This window comes from Mesocricetus auratus, unplaced genomic scaffold (assembly GCF_017639785.1).
Source record: "Mesocricetus auratus isolate SY011 unplaced genomic scaffold, BCM_Maur_2.0 Super-Scaffold_100691, whole genome shotgun sequence".
Classification (NCBI taxonomy): domain Eukaryota; kingdom Metazoa; phylum Chordata; class Mammalia; order Rodentia; family Cricetidae; genus Mesocricetus; species Mesocricetus auratus.
The window spans coordinates 51,246,154-51,273,097 of NW_024429267.1; the positions used below are offsets into that span (position 1 = coordinate 51,246,154).

General features: G+C 48.8%; 1 protein-coding gene across 3 annotated transcripts in view; it reads left to right on the forward strand.

Moving 5' to 3' along the window:
- Window positions 1–22,201, forward strand: part of Susd5 (sushi domain containing 5) — a 41,669-nt gene extending 19,468 nt beyond the window's left edge. Inside the window, exons 4-5 of one of the 3 annotated variants that reach the window (XM_005075023.4) lie at window positions 3,237–3,425; window positions 18,753–22,201. In XM_005075023.4, the coding sequence (XP_005075080.1) occupies window positions 3,237–3,425; window positions 18,753–20,056 (1,493 nt within the window). In that variant the 3' untranslated portion in view covers window positions 20,057–22,201. Of the gene's footprint in view, window positions 1–3,236; window positions 3,426–3,461; window positions 4,398–18,752 lie in introns of those variants that run through there. The other 2 variants (XM_040739890.1, XM_040739891.1) reach the window with 2 other exon arrangements.
- Window positions 22,202–26,944: the final 4,743 nt, after the last annotated feature.

Consider the following 26,944-nt stretch of genomic DNA (forward strand, 5'->3'; position numbering starts at 1 on the left):
TGAACGCACCCACACTCGGGAGAATGGATGAACGCACCCACACTCGGGAGAATGGATGAACGCACCCACACTCGGGAGAATGGATGAACGCATCCCGCGCTCGGGAGAATGGATGAACGCACCCACACTCGGGAGCAGGGAGAATGGATGAACGCACCCACACTCGGGAGAATGGATGAACGCACCCACACTCGGGAGAATGGATGAACGCACCCACGCTCGGGAGAATGGATGAACGCACCCACACTCGGGAGAATGGATGAACGCACCCACGCTCGGGAGAATGGATGAACGCACCCACACTCGGGAGAATGGATGAACGCACCCACACTCGGGAGCAGGGAGAATGGATGAACGCACCCACACTCGGGAGAATGGATGAACGCACCCACACTCGGGAGAATGGATGAACGCATCCCACACTCGGGAGAATGGATGAACGCACCCACACTCGGGAGAATGGATGAACGCACCCACACTCGGGAGAATGGATGAACGCACCCACACTCGGGAGAATGGATGAACGCACCCACACTCGGGAGAATGGATGAACGCACCCACACTCGGGAGAATGGATGAACGCATCCCACACTCGGGAGAATGGATGAACGCACCCACACTCGGGAGAATGGATGAACGCACCCACACTCGGGAGAATGGATGAACGCACCCACACTCGGGAGAATGGATGAACGCACCCACACTCGGGAGAATGGATGAACGCACCCACACTCGGGAGAATGGATGAACGCACCCACACTCGGGAGAATGGATGAACGCACCCACACTCGGGAGAATGGATGAACGCACCCACGCTCGGGAGAATGGATGAACGCACCCACACTCGGGAGAATGGATGAACGCACCCACACTCGGGAGCAGGGAGAATGGATGAACGCACCCACACTCGGGAGAATGGATGAACGCACCCACACTCGGGAGCAGGGAGAATGGATGAACGCACCCACACTCGGGAGAATGGATGAACGCACCCACACTCGGGAGAATGGATGAACGCACCCACACTCGGGAGCAGGGAGAATGGATGAACGCACCCACACTCGGGAGCAGGGAGAATGGATGAACGCATCCACGCTCGGGAGAATGGATGAACGCACCCACACTCGGGAGAATGGATGAACGCATCCCACACCCGGGAGCAGGGAGAATGGATGAACGCACCCACACTCGGGAGAATGGATGAACGCACCCACACTCGGGAGAATGGATGAACGCACCCACACTCGGGAGCAGGGAGAATGGATGAACGCACCCACACTCGGGAGAATGGATGAACGCACCCACACTCGGGAGCAGGGAGAATGGATGAACGCACCCACACTCGGGAGAATGGATGAACGCACCCACACTCGGGAGAATGGATGAACGCACCCACACTCGGGAGAATGGATGAACGCATCCACGCTCGGGAGAATGGATGAACGCACCCACACTCGGGAGAATGGATGAACGCACCCACACTCGGGAGAATGGATGAACGCATCCACACTCGGGAGAATGGATGAACGCATCCCACACTCGGGAGAATGGATGAACGCACCCACACTCGGGAGAATGGATGAACGCATCCCGCGCTCGGGAGAATGGATGAACGCATCCCGCGCTCGGGAGAATGGATGAACGCATCCCGCGCTCGGGAGAATGGATGAACGCACCCACACTCGGGAGAATGGATGAACGCACCCACACTCGGGAGAATGGATGAACGCACCCACACTCGGGAGAATGGATGAACGCATCCACACTCGGGAGAATGGATGAACGCACCCACACTCGGGAGAATGGATGAACGCACCCACACTCGGGAGAATGGATGAACGCATCCCGCGCTCGGGAGAATGGATGAACGCATCCCGCGCTCGGGAGAATGGATGAACGCACCCACACTCGGGAGAATGGATGAACGCACCCACACTCGGGAGAATGGATGAACGCACCCACACTCGGGAGAATGGATGAACGCATCCCGCGCTCGGGAGAATGGATGAACGCATCCCGCGCTCGGGAGAATGGATGAACGCACCCACACTCGGGAGAATGGATGAACGCATCCCGCCCACTCCTGGGCTTGTTTGCAGCCTCCCCATTCCCATCTCCAATTTTATTCTATTTAGTTTTGGTTTTTCAAGACAGGGTTTCTCTGTGTAGCTCTGGCTGTCTAGGAACTCACTCTGTAGACCAGGCTGGCCTCAAACTCACAAAGATCCACCTGCCTCTGCCTCCCGAGTGCTGGGGCTAACGGCGTGAGCCACCACCACCCTGAAGATGTAGGCTTCTGGATGAGAGACATGTCCTCATCCTAACAAGGCAAAAGGAACTGCTTCTGGACTCGTATGTCTGAGTCACTCAAGGCCCAGGGGTCTTGGTGTCTGGCAGTTTAAAAATACAAACAGTAGCATTTGGAACCACACTGAGTCATTCAACAAGCTGTGTGTGTGTGTGTGTGTGTGTGTGTGTGTGTGTGTGTGTGTGTGTTTCCCTCGGCCAGGCCTTCTGCCAGGCCATGAGTTAAATGAGGTTGTCCCTGGGGTTGGGTATATGTGGAACTTGGGGAAAAGAACAGGGTGTCATGGTAGGAGAGTTCACTCTGCAGTGTTTTTTCTTCTCACAGTCTGGAAAAGTTTTATATCATTTGTATATCCATTACTTGACATGATGCTGGGGTGGGGTGCCTGACAGGGTGGGTTTCTTTTGTCTCACAGTCTGAGGGTGCAGTCCATATGTGGTAAAGAGGGTTCAAGACACCTGCATCCCAGTCAGCTAGCTAGCTCTCTGTCTCTCTGTCTCTGTCTCTCTCTCTGTTCCTCTCTGTCTCTGTGTCTCTCTGTTTGTCCCTCTCTGTCTCTCTCTGTGTGTTTCTCTGTCTCTGTCTCCCTCTCTCTGTCTCTTTCTCTCTTCTGTGCAGTCCTGACTATCTTGGAACTCACTCTGTAGACCAGGCTGGCTTCAAACTCACAGAGATCCTCCTTCCTCTGCCTCCCAAGCACTGGCATGAAAGGCGCGCACGACCACACCTCTCCTTTGTACTCAGTCCTGGACCCACAGCCCATCAAATGGTGCCACCTACATTAAAGTCCTCCAACCCAATTAACCCAACCTAGAAAATCCCACGAAGACATGCCCGGAGATACATTTCCACAATGATTCTAACCCTGCTAGTTGACAAGAGTAACCACCACAGCTTGGAGACGCTGACTGTTGCTCCTTTCCCTCAGAGAGGCCGTGTGGAGACCCACCATCCTTCCCACACACCATCCTGCAGGGTCGCACCGGCTTGGAGATGGGTGATGAACTGCTGTATGTGTGTGCACCCGGCTCCGTCACAGGTCATCGAGAAACTGCCTTCACCTTGCTGTGTAACAGCTGTGGGGAGTGGTATGGACTCGTGCAAGCCTGCGGGAAAGGTAAGCGTCGCCTGCCTACATGGAGCCCCCACGGGGCTTTCAGACGGCCAACGCTTGCCATGCCCAGGCATTGAGAGCCTCTATCTCTGGGAATCCAGGTGCGTCGGGCATTCACAACTGCACTCTTGATCTACCTGCTGGAGGTGAGGAGTTAACATGCCCACCCTTCTTCTCTAAGGAGAGACTTGACCCAGGCTAAGTTGCTTTTTTTAAAGTTTATACTCTATTATGTCTTATGGGTGCCTTTGCCTGTATATATATAAATGCAACCCAGAGCTCACCAATGTAAACAGAGATAGTCTTGCTGCCAGCTTGCTCTGTCTCTACCTTCTGACGTTTAAATGAAATTATGCGTAGGTCACTACACCCACCCAGCTGGTATGGGAGTTTCCGGGGATCTGAACTCAGGCCCTCACGTTTGTACAGAAAGCACTTTAACCATTGAGCTGTTAGGACAGTTTGTCCTCAAATGTCTTGTAGATCATGGGGAATTTGGAATTACTGGAGCACCTTTAGGATGCTGCAATCCACCTTATTGTATGTCTCCACTGCTAATTACTATCCATAGTTTGGTACTGCCCAGGATGTCTGTCAGCCTGCCAGAGGGGACATTAGGCTTGTTTCCATTTTTGTGGCTGTCAGGAGCTGTCTACCATGGTGATTGTCACCCATGTCACTTGGTCCTCAGGAAGTATCTTGTCATTGTCTCCTCCAAGCAGGACTCTGCCTTACAATGTGACTGTCCGGCTTCAAGGTCACTCCCCAAGTGTTTTCTAAGCCAGTGTGGTCCATTGACCCTCTGCCATCCCTGTGGGGAGTCATTGCCGCAGAAGCAAGGAACATCTGGTCACATGACATCCACCGTCAGGAAGCAGAGCAAATGTTCAGTTTACTTTTTCCCTTCTCATGCAGCTGAGGACCCCGCCCACAGAGTGGCACCTCCCACTTTTAGTGTGGGTCTTCTCACCTCAGGTAACCTCAACTAGGAATCTCTCACTGGCATGGCCAAAGGTTTGTCACTCTGTGATTATAGATCCCGTGAAGCAGGCAATCAACATCAGCCATCATACCCTCCCATTGGAAGTGTCTGATAGCTCACATTCCATAGTCCCAACGTTTGTGAATTAGGCCAAATATTCTTTTCACCAATGGCAGTGAAGTCATGACATGTCAATCCAGCATTATACTTTCCTCATGTCAGCTGAAATATTTTGTCAAGTTTTCTAATTGCTTAGAAATGGTCATTTGCATCTGGTTGTGGTGGTGGTGCACGCCTTTGTTCCCAGCCCTTTGGGGGCAGAGCCAGGAGGATCTCTGAGTTTGAAGCCAGTCTGGTCTACAGAGGGAGTTCCAGGACAGCCAAGCCTGTTACACAGAGAAACCCTGTCTTTTTTTTTAAAGATTTATTTATTTATTTATTATGAATACAACATCTTGCCTCCATGTATGTCTGCACACCAGAAGAAAGCACCAGATCTCATTAAGGATGGTTGTGAGCCACCATGTGGTTGCTGGGAATTGAACTCAGAACCTCCTGAAGAGCAGTCAGTGCTCTTAACCTCTGAGCCATCTCTCCAGCCCGAAACCCTGTCTTGAAAAGGGAGGAAGGAAGGAAGGGAGGGAGGGAGGGAGGGAGGGAGGGAGGGAGGGAGGGAGGGAGGGTGGGTGGAAGGAAGGAAAGAATGTTCATTTACATACCATAGGTTTTCTTATAGGATATTTGTAATTAATATGTTATATTTTCCCAGTCTGGGGGGAATAAATCATTCATAAAGTACTTATCCAGCATGTGTTAAGCTCTGAGTTTAATTTCCAGCAGCACACACATACAGACACACACACAGAGATACACACAGACAGACACACACATACACATGCATATATGCACACACATGCACTATATTTTTGTTGTTTACTTTTTCATTACTATGAGTGTGAGTGTGTGTATATGCGTGTGTGCGTGTGTGCATGTGTGTATGTGTGGTGTGAGTGTGCCTGTGTGTAGTGTGAGTGTGCGTGTGTGCGTTTGTGTGTGTGGTGTGTGTGTGTACGTGTATGTGTGCATGCACACATGCTATGGCATGCATGCATAGGACATCGGGCAGGAGTCTGTTCTCTCCTCCTGCATGTGGGCCCTGGGGATCACACTCAGACCCTTAGGCTTGTGCCTGACAGGGGCCGCTTCCATCCACTCAGACATCTCTCCTACCCGTTTCTTTTCTTTTAGACAAGGTTTCTCTGTGTGGCAGCTCTGTCTGACCTGGACCTCACTCTGTAGACCAGGCTGGCCTGGAACTCAGAGATCCGCCTGCCTCTGCCTCCCGAGTGCTGGGATTAAAGGTGTGCGCCCCCATGGCCAGAGTTTGTTTTTGTTTTGTTATGTTTTTGTTGAGATAGTCCTGATACAGTCTAGGGTCTTGATGGAGTTTGTTTTCTCTCCCAGTTGAAGAACTAAAAGGCAGGAGTTTATATAGGGCTGGGGGAAGGATCCAGAGCTTCACGAATGCTAAGCAAGCACTGTACTAACCCATAAACACAGAATTGTTAAAAATAAAGCTTCTGTCCCAGTCTGGCTTAATCCAGTCACAGTTCCGAGCACATTTTAGTGAATGGATTTTTGGGTGTTTTTTATTTTTTTATCCATTTTGTAACCTTCCAGATCAGAGTGGGTACCATTAGGGTGGTCTAGCCACAGACTAGCTGCAAACTCTGTGAATTGTTACAAAATTTTTGGTATTAGATAAATAAATAAATTATATAAAATAGATTCCCACTATAAATACACTTTTTTGTTGGCATAGATTCTAAAATTCCTTGTGAAATTATTCCAGAAGCTTCTACAGCCATTATCTTCACTTGCTTATTAGTTCCTAGTAACTAAGTGACACAGGCAGGTGCTGGAGGGCGTTGCCCATCCATGGTCTAGGCCACCCTCACCCAGACCTTTAGTGTTTTCCAGAGGCGCTGAAGTGGCACCTTCCTGTGAGCCGCACCCAGCTGCCAAATGGGTGGTTTACTGGCCCAGGGAGGATGAGAACTAAATGCAGGTTTTGTGTGCTCTGGAAGGTGTTTATTTTCTCACTGTTGTGAGGAGTCAGAGCTTTCAACTGATTCTGGCTTCTACACTTGACTGGGCAGACAGACCATACAGTTCTCCTTACTCGGAAGATTCGGCATTTAAAATGTCTGTGTCCTAGGAAGAAAGTGTGTGCGTGCATGCATGCGTTCGTGTGTGCATGGGTGTGTGTGCACGTGCATGCGTGTGTGTGTGTGTGTGTGTGTGTGTGTGTGTGTATGACATGCATATGCGCGAGTGGAATACCTTTACCAGCATTGTCATGGGTGCACGTGTGTGTGTGCACATGTGTGTGTGTGTATGACATGCATATGCGCGAGTGGAATACCTTTACCAGCATTGTCATGGTGGCACACACCTGCAATCCCAGCACTTGGGAGGTGGGGACAAAGAGGGAGGGACTTGGTCATCCTTGATTGAATAACAAGTCCAAGACCAGCCTGGGACGCAAGAAAATACATCTGAAAAGGGAACAGAAAAGGACTAGGGTGTGGCTCAGGGGTGGTGCTTTCCTAGCACGGGTGAGGCCATGGATTAGCTCCTTAGCACCTCGCAAACCGTGACACACACCTGTGATCTGAGCAGTTTGGAGGTGAAGGCAGGAGAACTGGAGTTCAGTGCTCTTCTCAGTTGCATAGTGAGTTCTAGGGCAGCCTGGGAAACATGAGATTTTTTTTGAGGGTTGGGGAAGATTGTTTTGGAAGGAAGGAAGGAAGGAAGGAAGGAAGGAAGGAAGGAAGGAAGGAAGGAAGAAGGGTGGTGAGAGATGGGGAGGAGAGAAAGGATTAGACAAGTTTAGGGCCAGCTACTCTCCTAACCCTGCAGACATACAGAAAACATAATTGGAATCTATGGAGCCTGAGGATGGGGGAGTTTACTCATTTGATAGGGTGTGAGCGTACCGTATTTGAAGCACTATACAAATTGTGCATGGTAGCACACACCTGTCACCCCAGGACTTGGGAGATGGAGGAAGGAGGCTCAAAACTTCAAGGTCATCTCCCTGCTCCACAGCAAGTTAGGGGACAGCTTGGGCTACAAGTGACAGTCTTAAAACAACAAGTAAACATATGGAATGGCGGTGGGAGGGGGTAGAAAGTCCTCCTGGCCTTTTGGAGTCTTGGGGCTTTTTCTGTTTCTTCTTTCGGTTTTTCGAAACAGGGTTTCTCTGTATTGTTTTGGAGCCTGTTCTGGAACTTGCTCTGTAGACCAGGCTGGTCTCGAAATCACAGAGATCTGCCTGCCTCTGCCTCCCAAGTGCTGGGATTAAAGGCATGCACCACCAACACCCAACTTAAATGAACAGTCTTTAAAATGACAAGAGTTAGGGATGATGAGATGGTTCAGGGGGTAAAAGCACTTGCCTCCAAGCCCAGGACTTGAGTTTGATCCCAAGAACTCACACGGTAGAAAGATGGAGCCAACTCCCAAATATCCTGACTCCCACACACGTGCTGTCACATACACACACCACATATACACACAAAATAAATGAGTTTTTTACAAAACCGAGCAAGCAAAACAAGCCCTCAGAGCCCTTGGACAGCCTGCTATACTTGCCAGCTACACACTGTGTCTCCTCCATGAGAATCGGGGTTTAACATGGGTGAGTGGTGGTCCATACCTTTAATGCCAGAGCTCAGGAAGCGGAGGCAGGGGGATCTCTGTAAGTCTGAGGACCCAGGGAGAGGATGGCCCCTTGCTTCCCTTCCTCACTCCCTCTTAATTACTTCCCCAGGGCAGTGCAACCCCAGTAAATGCCCACTCACCAAACCCACTGAGTACAAGGGTCATAGAGCCTCCCGAAGGCTGGGAAGCAATGCCCGTTTCCCTGACTTCTGCAGCCGTCAAACCCACTGAGTCCTTCTGTGCAGAGCCCCCGACTTCTTTCCGTGTCACCCAAAGCACCAGCTTCCCAGCTCCTCCACCACCTCCTCTGCCTCGCAGGCTTCCTGAGGTACCCAGTGACTAGCAACTGGCTTGAGTCAGCTCTATAGACACTTCAGAAGCTACCCAACGGTAGCATGTGCCGTGGGCCAGTCCACCTGGCAAGGTGAGCTCCAAACCACGTGCACCCAGCTCCAGCCCTTCTCAACGTACTCCCCCAAATGACTGTTGTCCAATCGGAAGCAGTTCCCTAACTTAACAAAAAAAGATGCTCATTAGGCAAAACAAACGTGAAAGTGAGTAAAACGTTTGACGATCTCGGTGTGTGTGTGTGTGTACAGGTGTGTGCATCTGTGTATGTGTGTGTTCATTTTATTTGGGTTCTTTTGGATTTATTACATTTATTAGTGTGTGTGTGTGTGTGTGTGTGTGTGTGTGTGTGTGTGTGTGTGTGTGTGTGAGACACCATGGTGCTAATGTAGAGATCAGAGGACAAACTACAGGAGTGGGCTGTCTCTTCCACTTCGTGGGGTCCACAAATCCTCGGAGCTGGAGGCAGGCAGCTTTACCCCATGAACAAGCTTGACTTCCCTGCATCATGTGCTTTTTGTTTGTGTGGGGGCCAATATCTCCTGTTGCTCAAACTGGCCTAGAACTCATCTTGCAACAGAGAATGACCTTGAACTGCAGATCCTCAGGCTGCCCCTCCCACGTTCTGAGATTACAAATGTCTGCCACCAGGCCTGGCTGCCCCTAGCCTTTCTTTAACTCCCCTGCTCTGATCAGGCACGGACACAAGACACATCTCTGTCAGGCACTGAGGAAAGAGCTATTGCCAGCCAAGTATCTGTTCCATGCCATCGATGTGCTGGGAATTGTGATGTTTTCTTCCTAAACTTTGTTTAAAGCTTTACTTACAGGTAACAGACCACCCACTTCAAATATGAAACTATCTGAGTTATTCACACCTGTGAACTCACCATCACAATCAAATATGAACCCCAAGGCTGGAGAGGTGGCTTAGTGGTTAGCTGCACTGGCTGCCCTTCCAGGGGATCCTGGCTCCATTCCCAGCACCTACACAGAGGCTCACAACCATCTGTAACTCCACTGAGACGGGTTGTGGGCACCGAACTTGGGTCCTTTCTTGTCTCTTCAGGCACCAGGCATGAACATGATGCACAGACACACATGCAGACAAGACACTCGCAAACACAAAAATATTGAAAAATCAGAACGTCTCTGCCCGTCACCCCAACAGCGTTCCCCGGACCTTCCTACAAAACGTATTCTACGCGCCCCCCACATTCAGTCTTTGTGGGTGCACCCATGGCTGGCTCCAATGTGCAGACGGGGAAACGGAGGTGCACAAAGCTTCCTCGACTTGCCTGTGTCACACAGACAGGGGGAACAGTTCCAGAGCAGGCCTGTGTCGTTCCAGTGTCATCATGGGAGAGTGCTGTCTCTGCTGGGATCCTCAGAACTTCAACAAGCAAGGCTGCTCTCCCAAACTGTCTTCTCCTTGAGCTACCCCCTCGCTTTTGCTCTCATTTCGGAAGACATTCTTTTGGTTTCTTAAATCAACTTCAGGCTCTATTTTTCTCTGCCATTTGGGCTTCGTTTTCCTCATTGACTCAAACATGAGCCCAAAGCCGAATTTAGAATTCCCTCGTCAATATGACCATATTTGTTCAGAGGTTCATTGAGCACTGGTTATTTCTGGCATGTCTGGATGTCTTTTTATAAAATGACTATTTTTAAAGGCTGTGTAGACAGGACCAGAGGGCAAAGAGAACCTATGTGTAGGCTTCCCAAAATGTGACATGACAAGGATGGACAGTGGTGGCATCTGGAGAACCCTGGAGCTCTGGGTTCCTTCTGGACATTGACCCCTGGCCACATCCTCTGAGAACTGCAGACCTGCAGGCGTACAGAGGTGGCCACTCCGGCTGAGGATGGGGGTGAGGGAGGGCAGGGAGGGAAAGGTCATCCCTCTCTCTCTCTATCTCCCCTCCCCATGTGTGTATATGTGTGTGTGTGTGTGTGTCTGTCTGTCTGTCTGTCCATGGGGACCAGAGGACAACTTTGGGTGTCATATCCACCTTTAGAAAAAGTGTTTATGAGCCGGGCGTTGGTGGTGCACGCCTTTAATCCCAGCACTCGGGAGGCAGAGGCAGGCGGATCTCTGTGAGTTTGAGGCCAGCCTGGTCTACACAGCGAGTTCCAGGACAGCCTCCAAAGCCACAGAGAAACCCTGTCTCAAAAAACCAAAAAAAAAAAAAAAAGGAAAAAAAAAGAAAAAGTGTTTATGTATGTGTGTGTGTGTGTGTGTGTGTGTGTGTGTCCGTTCTGCATGCCACACGTGTGGATACCTGTAGAAGCCAGGAAAGGGGGGTAGGAGCCTCTAGAGATGGAGTTAGATGTGGTTGTTAGCCGCCTGATATGGGTGCTGGGAACTAAACTTGGGTTCTCTGGAAGAGTAAGCACTGAGTCATCTTTAAATTTGTATCTGTTTATTTGAAACTTGCTGTCTCACTGGCCTGGAATTCACCAAGCAGGCTAGGCTGGGCGGCCAGTGAGCCCCAGGAGTCCACCTGTCTTCATCGATGTTCTGTTGCTGTGGAGAGACACCATGACCAGTGCCACTCTCATAAGAGAAAGCATGTGACTGGGGCTGACTGAGCTTCAGAGGTTTAGTCCGTTGTCATGGTGGGGAGCAGGCTGGCACACAGGCAGACATGGCGCTAGGGAAGCAGCTGAGAGCTCTACATCCTGATCCACAGACAGCGGGAAGAGAGAGACACTGGGCCTGGCTTGGGCTTTTGAACCCTCAAAGCCCACCCCCAGTGACACACTTCCTCCGACAAGGCCACACCTCCTGACCCCTCTTAAGTAGTGTCACTCCCTGATGACTAAACATTCAGATATATGAGCCTATGGGGCCACTCTTATTCTCCAGTGCTGAGGTTTCAGAAACCGTGCCCCTGCACAAGCTTTTTGACCTAGGTTCTGGGGGTTGGGTTCAGGGCCTTGTGCTAACAAGGCTCGAGTCATCACCCCAGTGATATTGGTTTAGGTGGCTTTGCTAATCCCACCAGCAAGAATAAGACCACTAACATAGCTTTTGAGCCAAATTTGAAGCAAACTTTATTAAATATTAGCCATGTCCATGAATACTGGCCAGGTCAATTCCCTAGATTCCCAGAATATTTCACCAAATTGCAGTAGTCTGGGGCTTATGAAGGCAAAACTCATAAAACTACCTACTTCCTGCCTTCATCCAATCACAGGCAAGCACACAACCTGTACTTCCTGCCTATGTGTGATCGAGCATACAGATTGTGATGTTATAGCAACCAAGTTTGTTTACAGAAGCAAAAACACATGGTTTGCTACCTTACATGAATAGCCCCAGCATTCCAGGAAGTTATCTGTTCTTGGGCAAGCGGGGCTTACAGGTTAGAGGCATTCTTGTTTTATAGATCTCTTCAGCACAGTAACTTAAACTTAAAACATGAGCTTAGTCATCACAGTTTCTGTTTTGAGACAAGAGTCCGTGATGTAACCTAGCTGGCCTGGAATCTGCTGTATAGACCATTCTGAGTTGAGACAGGGCCGTTCTCCTGCCTTGGTCTCCTGAATATCTGGAATTGCAGGCAAGAGACTCTACCTGACTCAAGCAGAGATTTAATCATGAGAATCCATGCAATATAATTGTATTATATTTGAAGTTTGGGGCAAACAGATTTTTTTCTTTTTGGTTTGGTTTTTCGAGTCAGGGTTTCTCTGTGTAGCTTTGGAGGCTTCCTGGAACTCACTTTGTAGAACAGGCTGGCATTAAACTCAGAGAGATCCCCCTGCCTCTGCCTCCTGAGTGCTGGTTTTAAAGGTGTGCACCACCACCCATCACACTAAATAGATCCTGTAATGGGGACGCTCGTGGTCATGCTGACTCAGAGAAAGAATTGAACATCTGAGGGAGCAGAAGGCTAACCCCCAGAGAAAGGGAAAGTAAACATTTTATTCCTCCAGGATGGGGGAAGCGTAAACTTGAAGTCCACTAAATGGATACAGACCTGGAGATTTTACAGGACCCCCTTCCCATTTTGGTCCTGTTTAGATACCCACCTCACATGGGAGCTGCTTTCACCTCCGTTGTCTATGGTGCTCTAACTCTCCTACAGGTTTCTAGCTCCTCTTGTACAAAATAATAGAGTGGGCGTCTCAGAGATGCCCGATGCTAATTTCCTTCACTGTGTGGCATTTGCTCTCAATGTGTCCCTTAACATGTTGTATACATTATTCTGTCTCTCTCTCTCTCTCTCTCTCTCTCTCTCTCTCTCTCTCTCTCTCTCTCTCTCTCTCTCTCTCTCTCTCTCTCTCTCTCTCTGGCTCTCCTGTGTGTATATACTTGTGACACACCACGCGTGAGGGACAACTTCTACCGTCTGGTGTCCTGGGATGGAAGTCGGGTCATTAGGTTTGGCAGCAAACGCCTTTATCGGCTGAGCCATCTCATCAAATGCTTTAAACGTCCACAATAAATACCCGGGGAGACGGCTCAGCACTTAAGAACACTGAGTGCTCTTCCAGAAGACCCAAGTTTGATTCCCAGCACCCACACGAGAGCTCACAATCACCTGTAACTCCACTTCTAAGAGATAACCTCTTCTGGCTTCCTCAGGCACTAGACACACACACACACACGGCATGCAGACATATATGCAGGCAAAGCAACCATATGAGTTGCCATGTGGATGCTGGGAATTGAACCTGGATCCTCTGAAAAAGTAGTCAGTGCTTTTAACCATTAAGTCCCCCAAACTAGTTTTTAATTGAAAATTTTTATTGCTTTTGTTTTTCTCTTTGAAATAGACTCTTGTTGTGTAGCCCAAACTGGTCCCAAACTGCCAGCCGTGAGCCTCAGCCTCCCAAATACTGGGACTGCTGGCATGTACCACTGTGCCTCACTAAAACAGATGGACTTTCATTTTAGGAAGAGTTAGACTCTGTAGCCCAGGCTTGACTCAAATACAGTGATTCTCCCAACTTAACCTCTCAAGTGCTGAGATTATAGGTGTGAGGCACCATGTCCAGTTTTAAACTTTATTTTTTTAAGGAAAAAAAAGGCCAGGTTGTGGTGGTACATGCCTTTAATCCCAGCCCTTGGAACTGTGAGTTCCAGCCTGGTCTATACAGCAAGTTCCAAGACAGCCAGGGCTACACAGAGAATCCCTGTTTTGAAAAACAAACAAACAAAAAGGCGCAGGCCAAACCTCTCATTTACTCCCGACTTCTGTGTTCTGGTTCCTAAAGTAGCAGTCAAATATAAACGCTGTGACGGGCCTGGTGTTTTGCCAGGAAAACCGTGAAGCTCGTATCAGTTGCAGGCTCCAGGCTGTATCAGCCCAGGTTCCTGTGGAGAGTGTCATGCATGGAGGACCTCGGATGCTGGCATGATGTCAGCTTGCAGTAAGGACACAGAGGGGCACTTAGAGAAGTCACACAGGAATAGCAAAGGGCTGGCCTTCTGCGTCTCTGGGGCGAGTGTACCTTCTGGTAAAAATGTAGTCAGTAGCAGACTTTGCTGTTTGCTGTGAGAAAAACATGCCTGGGATACTCTTCCAGGAGGAAACTGTAAACACTGGATAGTCCTGGTCCTCATTGGAGAGTTTGGGAAAATAGACACAGTAAGGGCTATTTCTGAGCCAGGACCTTATGGGGCCTGAGAATCTGGGGACAGAAAGGTCCTGGCTAGGTCACTGGGAGACCATCCTGGGGTTTCTAGCCACAGGGAACCCTAAAGGCAGACACACACACACACACACACACACACACACAAGCTGAGGGTGGCTTTAAGCATCTTGACACTGTCCACTCCCTAGCCCAAGCGGGATGACCTTCCCCCATCCTCAACACCTCAGATACCACGCACACGGCCAGTGTCTCCTACTCTGGACAGTGGGGATGAGACCATGGCTCATCTCTTGTCCCTGCTGAAGATGCTACACTTCACAACATACTTACGCGTGCAGGATAAACCACACAGGAGGAGTTGACCAGTGGTTTTTGCAAGTGCTGGAACTCACAGGCTCTGGCCATCTGTCTCATAGACTTCAGACCAAATAAAGTTTTATAAAAACTAGCTTCTGAGCCGGGCGGTGGTGGCTCACGCCTTTAATCCCAGCACTCGGGAGGCAGAGGCAGGCAGATCTCTGAGTGTGGTGGTCATGACTTTGATCAGAGTGCTAGGGAGATAGAAGCAGAGGCAGGTGGATCTCTGATTTTAGGACCAGCCTGGTCTATATAATGAGTTCTAGGTCAGCCAGGGCTGTATAGTAAAACCCTGTCCTTTTTTTGGTTGGTTGGTTTTTGTTGTTGCTGTTGTTTTTGAGACAGGGTTTCTCTGTGTAGCTTTGTAGACCAGGCTGGCCTCGAACTCACGGAGATCCTCCTGCCTCTGCCTCTGCCTATGCTGGAATTACAGGCATGTGCCACCACCACCTGGCTAAAACCCTGTCTTAAAACACAAAATCAACAACAACAAAAACTACCGTGGCTGAAGAGATCTGAGGCCAAAAGGGTGAACTTAATATTATTGCTTAGCTAAATTGCCATGGTGCCAAGATGCCATCTAAATATTTATGTTTATAGCCATATAGACAAATGCTCTGTGTGTGTGTGTGTGTGTGTGTGTGTGTGTACATCACATCACATGGGGAAGTCTGAGGAAAACTGCCGTATCCAGCTCCTCCCTTCCACCATGGGGATCCCTGGGATTGAATTTACGTCTCCAGACTTGACTCTTATTTGCCCAACCATCTCATCAGCACCACTGCCCCTTTTATAAATTAAAAGCAAATTGGACACAGCCTAGAATAACCTGTGGGGTTGACAGGAATGCCAAGTTTCTGTGCAATAAGATTTGATTTTGGCCAGGCAGTGGTGGCACACACCTTTAATCCCAGCACTCGGGAGGCAGAGGCAGGCGATGTCTGTGAGTTCGAGGCCGGGCTGGACCGACAGCCTCCAAAACAATACAGAGAAACCCTGTCTCGTAAAAAAAAAAAAAAAGAAAAAAAAAGATTTGATTTTGGTGAAAACTCACCTCTCTTCCTCATAATGATGAATCTGGTCCACTGGGGAATTCTATTAAAGTGACACAGGGGTCCAAGCATCAAGGGGGAGCTGGGCTCTTGGCCTCGTGTGTGTGTGTGTGTGTGTGTGTGTGTGTGTGTGTGTGTGTGCTCAACAATGGCATCTTTTCAGAGGACTTAGTACAAGCCGTCCATTCCTCATCAGTTGGCATTGGGCCAGCAGCCCTTGCGTTTGGCGGCCTGAGCTTGTGGAAATAGGTCTTCAGTTCTGAGTGGGTGTGAAGCTCTTTGGAGAGCAGTTTGGGGTGGGAGCTACTTCAGATTTTCCTCCTTCCCCATCCCAGGACAATTTACTCTTTCATTCATTCAAAGATGCCTCTGTGAGCCAGACAAGAGGATAAATATCTGTAATCCCAGCCATTCTAGGCCAGCATAGGCAACATAGCAAGACCCTGTCTCTAAAAAAACAAATATTTTTTTTTTAAATACCTGTAATAGATCTTCTTATCCTATCCCACAAATCCAATGCCTGGATTCCTTCCTGCAAGCAATCCATTGCCCATGTCTTAGCTTTTTCTGCAGAATAAACCACCCTCTCCCCTAAACCATACCGACTCAATCAATCATCAGGGGGCTGGAGAGATGGCTCAGTGGTTAAGAGCACTGGCTGCTCTTCCAGAGGTCCTGAGTTCAGTTTCCAGCACCCATTGGTGGCTACAACTGTCTGTAACTCATTTGAGGGGTTCCAGTGCCTTCTTATGGCTTCTGCGCGCGCGCGCGCGCGCGCGCACACACACACACACACACACACACACACACACACACACACACAGGCAAAACACCCGTTTATAAAACTAAAAAAAATAGTAAAAAACAATAGTCATTTAGAGCAGGTAGTGTCCAGTGACTATAATCTCAGCACTGAAGGCATAGGTAAGGGACTCTGGGGAGAATTTTAAGATCACCCTCAGCTACTTGCTGAATTTAAGACCAACCTAGGGAGGCACAGACAGGTCGGCTCTGAGTTCAAGGCCAGCTAAGTCTACTGAGTTCCAGTCAGGGCTACGTAGAGACACCCCATCTTAAAGACAGAGGGAAGAGCAGGGAACACATCCATTGGCAATCTTTCCGTCAAGGCCAGTCGGTAAATTCAGATCCAAGCACACCTAACATCTTTATTCCTGAGGCCCAGGATGTCACCGATGCCTTCGTAAGCCTCCACATGAATCCAGGATAGCTGATCAGTTTTTGTCATCTATCTTGTGTGTCGGGTCTTAAAGCACAGTTTGTAAGTGAAAACCTGCAGTTTACATAGCATGATGAGTGAGCCCTCACATACAAAAGTTTTTGAACGTCAACGTGATAGATTTCAAGACAGGTAGCTGACCTTCACTCAAGTTTTCTGAGTGAAGGAGCTGGGTCAAAGTGCACCTGGGATGATGGCATGACACGGGACAAGCTGGGATCTCACTGTATTGCCTCCCACTTTCAGACAGTCTCACTGTTCTCCTACGGATACACAAGGCTAGCCAGCCTGTGAGCTTTGAGTATCCCATCCTCTCTCCTTGAAGGAGCACTGGGATGCTACAGGCTTACAATACCCACCAAGGTTCTATGTGGGTTCTGGGGATTTGAACTCATGTCCTCATGCTTGCATGACAAGCACACTTGCCCACAGAACTGTCTCCTCAGGTGCTACCACCTTGCTTTGTTTTGAGACAGAATCTCTCACTGTATCTTAAGTTCTGTTTTGCTAGTCTATCTGGATAGCAAATCTTGGGGAATATTCCTGTCTCCAACCCCTAGTGCTGAAATTAGACATTTTAAATTTTATTTATTCAATATTTTTACATTTTATTAAGTGTGTGTGTGTGTGTGTGTGTGTGTCTGTGTGTTTCAGACAGAGTCCCATATATCCCAGACAGGCCTCAAACTCCTTATGCAGCTGAGGAGTTTCTAATCCTCCTGCCTCCACTGAGTGCTTGGATACCAGATGTGATGCAGGGATTAAACCCAGGGCCTCGTGCACTGTACTGGTCACTGTTTGTAGTTGGCTTGATTCAACTTGGAGTCACCTGGGAAGAGGGAATTGCCTTGATCAGGTTGGCCTATGGGGATATTATGGGTCATTGTCATAACTGATGGATATTTAGGAGGGCCCAGCCCTTTGTGGACCCGAGCTGTATAGAACGTGAATGGAACTCAGGAGACAGAGGTAGGTAAATCTGAGTTTGATGCAAGCCTAGTTATACATGGTGAGTTCCAGGTCAGCCAGGGCTGCATAGTGAGACTGTCTCAGGAAGGGAGAGGGAGAGAGAGAAGGAAAGGGAGAGAGAGGAGAGGGAGAGAGAAGAAAGGGAGAAGGAGAGACAAGAGGGAGAGAGAGGAGAGGGAGAGAAGAAAAAAGGAGAGAAAAGAGATGGAGAGGGGAGAGAGAGAGAGAGAGAGACAAGAGAGGGAGAGAGGGAAGAGGAGAGGGAGAGAGAGGAGAGGGAGAGAGAGGAGAGGGAGAGAGGGGAGAGGGAGAGAAGAAAAAGGAGGAGAGAAAAGAGAGGGAGAGAAGGAAGAAGAGAGCAGAGAGGGAGGGAGCAGTTGGTTGAGCATGGGCCCTAAGAGCATGCTGGGAAGTTGGTTGAGCATGGCCCTAAGAGCATGCTGGGAAGTTGGTTGAGCATGGCCCTAAGAGCTTGCTGGGAAGCAGTGCTCTTTCATGATCTCTGCTTAGTTTCTGTCCCGATTTCCCTCAATAATGAACTGAGACTCAGAAGTATAAGCTGACCAAGTTACATTTAGTCATGCAATTTTTCACAGCAATAGAAAACAAACTAGACTGTGCATGTTAGCAAGCACACTCCCAGCTGAACTACACCTCTCAACCCCCTCCACAGACACACACTTATGGGTCTCACTACATGGCTTAGACTCAAACTCATGGCCCTCCTGGCTCATTGTTACAAATGTTGGAATTAGTGACATGCACTACCATACCTTAAAACTATTATTTACCCGAAAATCCTTTTAAAACAATGTTTTCTAGTACATAAAAATATGCTTGATTTTTTTAATACTTCATAGAGCCCCAATGCCTATGGTAAGCTCGTATTTTAGTTACAATTGCCCGAATGAGCCCTCTTCATGGGTGACATGGTTCCCGAGTGACAACAGTGTTGTTTATTCTCTTCCAATCTCCATGTTCTATTCCTCTTCAGGTTTTCTACATTAACTCGTGTCTTTAGATCTAATGAGGTTTCTCCGCTTCCCCTGCAGATGAGGCCGAGGCCCATATTGATTATGAGGACAATTTCCCTGATGACAGATCCGTGTCGTTCAGAGAACTCATGGAAGACTCCCGGGCTGAGGGAGAGGAGGAAAAGGCTCAGGAGGACGCCTCTGAGGAGACACCAAAACAGGATCGTCTGGTCTTCACTTCTGCGTCTAAAGAAAACACAGCCCAGGAGAAAACCTTTGTGCCAATCACGGGATCGCCCAGTGCTGGGAGCGGGGTCCGCACAGACTGGCCCAGATCCCGCCTAAACAGGAAGTACTCACTCTGGTTTCCAGCTGAGACTTTCCACAAGTCAGAGCTGGAAAAGGAAGTGGGGGATGAGACCAAAGATCCACTTCCTGCTGGAGAAAATCCCAGTGAAGGGGAACTGGTCCCAGAGGAGTCTGAAACCAGGCTGGTCTATGCCACCACCTACAGCCCCTCGGAGCCGTTTGCGGATAGAAATGAGAGCAAAGCAGAGGACCCGGGGGTGAGCAGCAGTGATGACTCCTGGTTAGATGGCTACCCTGTGACGGATGGGGCCTGGAGGAAGGCAGAGGCAGGGCAGGAGGATGACGGGTCAGTGGGACTAGACGAAAGTGTTCTCATGACCCCTAGTCAGCCTCCTGGGAGAGTTACGGAGCACAAGAGTGCCACCATCACCACGAGCGAGTCCATGACATACAGCGCGACTGCTCCATCTCAGATGCCGGATGCAGAGGCATTGGTGCCAGGCCCCATGAATGTGTCTGAGACTGAGGGTCCCCACACCGGCGACGGTGATTTAACCAAGTACCAATCAACGATACCTCGGAGAGTCACCACAGAGCGGTCTCCCGCAGCCACCTCACCCTATGAACTCATCACCTCCACCCAAGAGACAGTACCAACAACTCTGCAGCAGACACTTAAACTCATCCCCTCAACGAGCATGGAGGCCACCCAGCCCCCAGCAGAGGAGGCCACCCAGCCTCCAGCGGAGACCACAGATCCCGAGGTTCAGGACAGCTTCCCATACCTGCTGTCTGAGGACTTCTTGGGACAGGAGGGCCCCGGGCCCGGCGCAAGCGAGGAGAAACTCCTTCCAACCTTGGCCCCGTGCATGGGGAACGAGTGTCCCAGCTTGCGGAGAGGCCCGGTGATCGCCATCATTGTCACTGTCCTGTGCCTGCTGTTGCTCCTGGCAGCCGTGGGAGCTGTGTGGGGCTACCGGAGGTGCCAGCACAGGAGCTCTGTGTACAAGCTGAATGCTGGACAGAGGCAGGCGAGACACTACCACCAGCAGATTGAGATGGAGAAAGTCTAGCCTCTGTCAGCGTGGGCTCTCACAAAGCCACCCGGAGGAAGGTTAACTATGACCCGTCACACTGATATTTCTCAGGATCGGAGGAGGAAAGGCTCACCCTCTAAAGTTCACATCTTTCTTCTGGAGGCACCAGTGGGCAGGAAGGGTCTGGTGGCGCCATCACACACACCAAGGTCTCTTCAGCCACAGGCCCTGGAATGCATTGCCCAAATCACAGACCCCTGCTTTGGCCCTACTCCAATACAAGGCTGGGCCGCCGTCATCTTTGTTTAAATCACACTAATGTCTTTGCATCTCTAGAGTTACAGACTCCATGCCCTGAAACATTTGAATGGTTTTGATGAGCCTGGTATTGAGGGCCACGTTAGGAAACATGTCCGGTTGTGGAATGGGACAGGGAAGGATCGTGTTTGTTTCCTTTTATCGTGATGCTAAAAGTCGGGAGCCTGAACATACTTCATAAACTCTTTCTTTTTTGTTTGTTGAAATTGGAGAGAATTTCAGACTGACATTCTGCCTTGGGATATGAGGAGCAAAGAGGCACATGCCCACCCCTGATCCCGAAGTTGTGGGACGGCCCACTGTTTGCTTTAAGAACAAGGTGAACTTTGTGCTAGTGAGGACAACATTCGGTGTCCGTCTGGGCTGTGCCTACAAATGCTTGGGATGGCTACCAGGGCTGATGACAAAACCCAACTCTTAGTCTCCTCTCTCAGAATTAACTGTTTCTCTGAACTCCAGTAAGAGGGAACAATATGGAAGGGGGAAAAATGTTTGGAAAAGCTGGAAGACTAGTGTATCAAATATGGGCACCAGCTCAGTGGAGACGGAGTGAAAGGAGACATGGATTGCCCTCGGTTGGTCTACCCTAGCCATTTCCTGTCACGTTGACCACCTACATGTCTTTCTAGCAAGATGGTCCTCAGACCAGCAGCATGTCACCGCTGGTTTGTTGGCAATGTAAGTTCTTTAGTCTCACCCCAGACTCGGGAAGCCAAAGTCCTGGTGGGGCTGGACCAGGTCTGAGCTCAGGCTCTGATTCATACTAAGAGCCAATGGCTTCCATCATCTGTGGCGATCCTGGAACCCAGGAAGGCCTGGAGACAGGGAGGCAAGCACCTCCCGTGCCCTGTCTAGTTTGACCTCAGCACCTCGTCAGTGGCATGAAAAGTGTCACCTCCAGCTGTCTCCATCCAGGGTATTATCCCAGAAGTAAGCACACTATGTTTTTCTATCTGAATCCCTTCCTAAAGGTGTAAAAGCGATGGAGGCTATGCATCTATTCTGAGGCACCCTGGGAGTATCTATTTTTAAATGGCACAAGACATCCTGGTACATGCCTTTGTGGGTGGTGGTTTTACAGTGGAAAAGGAGGTGGGGCAGAGGGACTGTCTGGCAGGTGTGAGGCCCTGGGTTCAATATCTGGTACCACAAAAATGAAAAAAGAGTTGGTGATGGTATTTTACCAAAGGAAAAGATGTCACAATGTATTTCCTGTGCTGCCACGTTTGGTGAAAGCTTTGGAAAACACCAGGCTCAGTATGACACCATACAAAATCCCGCCGACCGTAACTAGGTCAAATGAAGGCCTGGGGGAGCCTGCTAGACTACCTCTGCCTCAGAGGGACTGGAGAGAAGGGAGAAGACGCTTTCTGTACGTAGCCAAAGAAGAACTCGACGGAGTAAACCCAGAGACGGTATATTTTTAAAGTAGAGTCTAATCTCTTGTGAGGTAGCAGTTCTATTTTTATCACTAGTTATGTAAAATAACCTCTGTCTCCACATGGGGATCCTGTCAGCAACTAAAATTAACCCGGAACACTGAATTTATATCAACATGTAAGTAGACGGTACTAATACAAGTATATTAATAAGTTTATTGTAAATTATTAGCACATGTCAATGCATTCTTTTGTAGACACAATCTGTAAAGTAAGCTCAGTGCATTAGCTCACACACTGTACTGATTTGCTGTCATCTAAATAACGGTGAAAGGACATGAGCCCACATGTCGCAAGGGCATGAGCACTAGCTCACTAGAAACTCAAGCTGTCACCACAAACCTTTGAGAATGATAAGTGCTTATGAAAATGGGGGAGGGAAAAGCTTTTGATATATTTAAAATAAACAGTTATTTCCCACAGACACTTGATAGTTGTACTAATATCTACATTATTGTGCCATTTTTTAAAAAATGTATGTGTATATGGTGTGCACGAATTTATGTCTATGTGTATATGTGTTTCTATATCTGAATGAGGGTGTCTGTGTGGGTGTGTCTGTATCTGTGTGTGTTTGTCAGTGTGACTGTGTGTCAATCCGTGTGTCTGTGTGTCTGACTACGGGCAGTTGTGTGGCTATGTGGCTGTGTGTGTGTCTGTGTGTATATATGACTGTGTAGCTGCATCTGGCTGTGTGTGGCTGTGTGTGTCTCTATGTGTCTGTATGACTGTGTGGCTGTGTCTGGCTGTGTGTCTGTGTGTATATGACTGTGTGATTGTGTCTGGCCGTATGTGTGTCTGTGTGACTGTGGCTGTGTGTGGCAGTGTGTGTATCTGTGTGACTGTGACTGACTGTGTGTCTGTGACTATGTCTGGCTGTATGTGTCTGTGTAACTGTGTCTGATTGTGTGTGTGCGTGTGTCTGTGTGACCATGTGTGGCTGTATGTGTGTCTATGTGTATGACTGTGACTGTCTGGCTGTGTGTGGCAGTGTGTGTATCTATGTTACTGTGTCTGGCTGTGTGTATCTGTGTAACTGGTGTGTGTGTGTGACTGTGTATGGCTGTATATGTGTCTATGTTTATGACTGTGTGACTGTGTGTGTATCTGTGTGACTGTGTGTGTCTGTGTAACCATGTCTGGTTGTGTGTGTGTGTCTGTGTGACTGTGTATGGATGTATGTGTGTCTATGTTTATGACTGTGTGACTGTATGTGTATCTGTGTGACTGTCTGGCTGTGTGTGGCAGTGTGTGTATCTATGTTACTGTGTCTGGCTGTGTGTATCTGTGTAACTGGTGTGTGTGTGTGACTGTGTATGGCTGTATATGTGTCTATGTGTATGACTGTGTGGCTGCATCTGGCTGTGAGTGGCTGTGTGTGTATATGTGTTACTGTGTGTGTCTGTGTAACCATGTCTGGTTGTGTGTGTGTGTCTGTGTGACCGTGTATGGATGTATGTGTGTCTATGTTTGACTGTGTGACTGTGTGTGTATCTGTGTGACTGTCTGGCTGTGTCTGGCTGTGTGTGTGTCTGTGTGAGGACTGTGTGTATAGGTCAGAGAGCCATCTTAGGTGTTGACCGTTATCTTCCACGTTGTTTTGAGACAGAGTGTCTTGTTCGCTTCTGCACACCCAGGCTAGCTGGCCTGTGAGTTCCAGGGACTCGGTCTCTGACTCACATCTCTCAGCAGGAGCACTGGGGTCACAGATGTGCACTCCTGTGCCTGACTTTATGTGGATTCTGGGGATCAACGCCCAGTCTCATACTCACACTCTAAGTGCCTCATCCACTGAGCCTGCTCCCCTTCCCCACCATGATTTAAGTATTCACCAGTAATCTTGAAAACAATGTCTTAGTGCCTGCAATGTTGGCAGTGGCTCTCCCTAACCCCCATATCCTTCTGCAGGACTGGGGAGGGGGGTGCAGAGCTCTTTCCCCTCTCCCTCTTCTCTACTCCTTCCTTCTTCCTCATGACAACCACAGAGGAATTTGGAGAACATGCTAGAAATATAGAATTCGGCCTTCTCCAGATCTGCTGAGCTAGAACCTTGCTGAGCAGGGTGCCTGGCGATGAATGTATATGGTAAGATCTGAGCAGCCACAGCCAATGACCCCTCTCAGCAGGCAGGCCCTCAAAGGAATAATTAAAGAGGGTTAGACAGAGGTCTGCAAAGGATGGGCTGGGACAAGTACCAAGGTTGGTAGGGAGCTGGCAAAGAACTCTGTGACATCATCCGTGATCGGAAGACACTGCAAGGGGAGCTCTGGCCTTGGAGAAGATGCAGCCACGGTCCAGCCACGACCGGAAGCAGTTGCGGGGTAAAGACCTGACTACTCCTCTCTGCAGTCTTCTGCACATGTATCCGATTACCAACAGGAAGTCAGAGAGTGAGGAAGCCCAGGTAGTATACAACACAGGGATCGGGAAGGCAAAGAGATCCATCGGGGTGGGATCCTGTATGCAGAGAAAGAAATCCATCAGGGTAGGACTACTGTATGCAGAGAAAGAAATCCATCAGGGTAGGACTACTGTATGCAGAGAAAGGGGTCCATCGGGGTGGGATGCTGTATGCAGAGAAATAGGTCCATCGGGGTGGGATGCTGTATGCAGAGAAATAGGTCCATCGGGGTGGGATGCTGTATGCAGAGACCATTCGCACCAATGCCATCTTTAGTTATGTCCCCCTAAACCTGTAGCCACCAAAGGTCTGTGACTAGAAAACCTTCTGTGTTGCAGACACTTGATCCCATCCCAGGTCTCTTTCTCTGGGCAGGTGACTCTCTCTCAGCTGCTCTGAGTGACAGCTGCAGGAAGAGTTACCATGGAGATCAAATGGGCCCACCTCCCCGGCTAAAATGGAGACTACCTTGTGTAATTCGTGCTCCAGGGCTCCCATTGGACGGTCACAGCTTGTCCGATTGAGAACACACCCTGTGCCATGCCTCCTGTAATTCTCACACACACCATCCCTCGTGCTTCAGGGATCCAGATGGAGGACTCTGGGTGACATTCAAATACTCCAGGATGCCAGGACTCAAAGCCAGTTCAAGCAGATACAACAACTGTAATAATATTAACCATTTCTTACAGCATATCAAGTCACAGGGGAATGAGACCAGGAAACAGCAGCAGAAGAAAAGTTATACAAACATAGGAGCTGAACGGCACACTTGAATGATTAGCAGGACTGAAGAGGGAAGAGACAAACAGAACGCAGATGAGGGTGAAAAGCTCAGTTGTGGTTACAGCCGCGCAGCACACGAAGTTTGTAACTACGACGCTTGTATTTAACAAGTCAGGGCTGGGGCCTGGAGAGGAGGCTCACCGTGGTCAAGAACACTTGCTCCTGCAGAGGGCCTGGGTTTGGTTTCCAGCACCACACGGAGGCTCACAACGGTCTGTAACTCCGGTCCCAGGGGATCTGACACCCTGTTCTGACCTCCATGAACAGGCCCAAGGTTCACAAACAAATCTGCATGCAAGACACATAAATAACCTAAAAAGATACTTTTTAACTAGGGCTGGGAAAAGATCCCAGTGGTTAAGAGCACTAGTTGCTCTCCCAGAGGACCTAGGTCCAGTTCCCAGCGCCTAAACAGTAGTTCACAAAGTTCTGAAACTCCAGTTCTAGGAGATCTGATACCGTACTCTGCCCTACACAGGTCCACAGACAAAACACCTATACGTATAAAGTGGTAATTCTTTTAAAATAAAATTTTTGGAAATCAGGGCTGGAGAGATGGCTCAGAGGTTAAGAGCACTGACTGCTCTTCCAGAGGTCCTGAGTTCAACTCCCAGCAACCACATGATGACTCACAACCATCTACAATTCAATATGGTACCCTCTTCTGGTATATAGGTAGAATACTGTATATGTAATAAATAAATAAAACTTTTTAAAATTGGAAATCAACGAGGAAGCTGAAGAGAGGGGCTCGGACGTTAAAAGCACTGGCGCTCTTCCAGAGTCAGGAGCACGGGTGCCTGCACCCACGGTGGCCCCTCACAACCACCCGTGACTCCAGCAGGGACCCCACACCCTCCTGTGGCCTCCTCAGGCACCCACACACATGTGCATATACACACAAATGAAAAAACATTAAAGTAGTCCCCAAGACAACTTAATGAGTACACCCCTATATTTTCAATGGATAAGCCAAACTCTAATCAGTAGACAGACACAATAAAGACAAGCGCCCGCACCACCACCACCACCCAAAGCCAGGCAGTGGGGGCGCACACCTGTTCCAGGACAGGCTCCAAAGCTGCACTGAAAAGTCCTGTCTCGAAAAACTGACAGCCTTTAATCCCAGCACTTGAGAGGCAGAGGCAGGCGGATCTCTGTGAGTTCAAGGCCAGCCTGGTCTACAAGAGCTAGGACAGCCTCCAAAGCCACAGAGAAACCCTGTCTCGTAAAAAAAAAAAAAAAAAAAACCCAAAAAGAAAAAAAGTAAAAAGACTGATAATAAATAAATAAAATAAAATTAGAGATGAAAAGGAGGCGGCTACAATAGATAATTAACCAAACCCAGGTATTTTGTTGTTGGGTTGATGCTGGTTTCTTTTTTTAAGATTATTTATTATGTACACACTGTTCTGCCTGCTTGTCAGAAAAGGGAACCAGATCTCATTACAGATGGTTGTGAGCCACAATGTGGTTGCTTGGAATTGAACTCAGGACTTCTGGGAGAGCAGCCAGTGCTCTTAACCTCTGAACCATCTTTCCGAGCCTGGGGGGGTGGGAAGGGGAATATTGTTGATGATTGCTTTGAAAATCTATATTCCAGGGGCTGGAGAGATGGCTCAGAGGTTAAGAGCACTGACTGCTCTTCCAGAGGTCCTGAGTTCAATTCCTAGCAACCACATGATGGCTCACAACCATCTGTAATGAGATCTGGTGCAATCTTCTGACATGCAGATGTAATAAATAAATCTTTAAAAAAAAAGAAAATCTATATTCCAAAGTGCTGAGAAATCAAGAGGAAACGATCCCTGGACATATATGACCAGCCAAAGTGAAATAAAAATTTTATAAATAATATTTATCTACATTGAGCAAGGAGACTGAATCAATAATAAACTGTCTCCTGGTGAAGGGAACCCAAGACCCCACAGATTCACCACTGAATTCTATCAGACCTTTAAAAAGAGACTAACATGAACG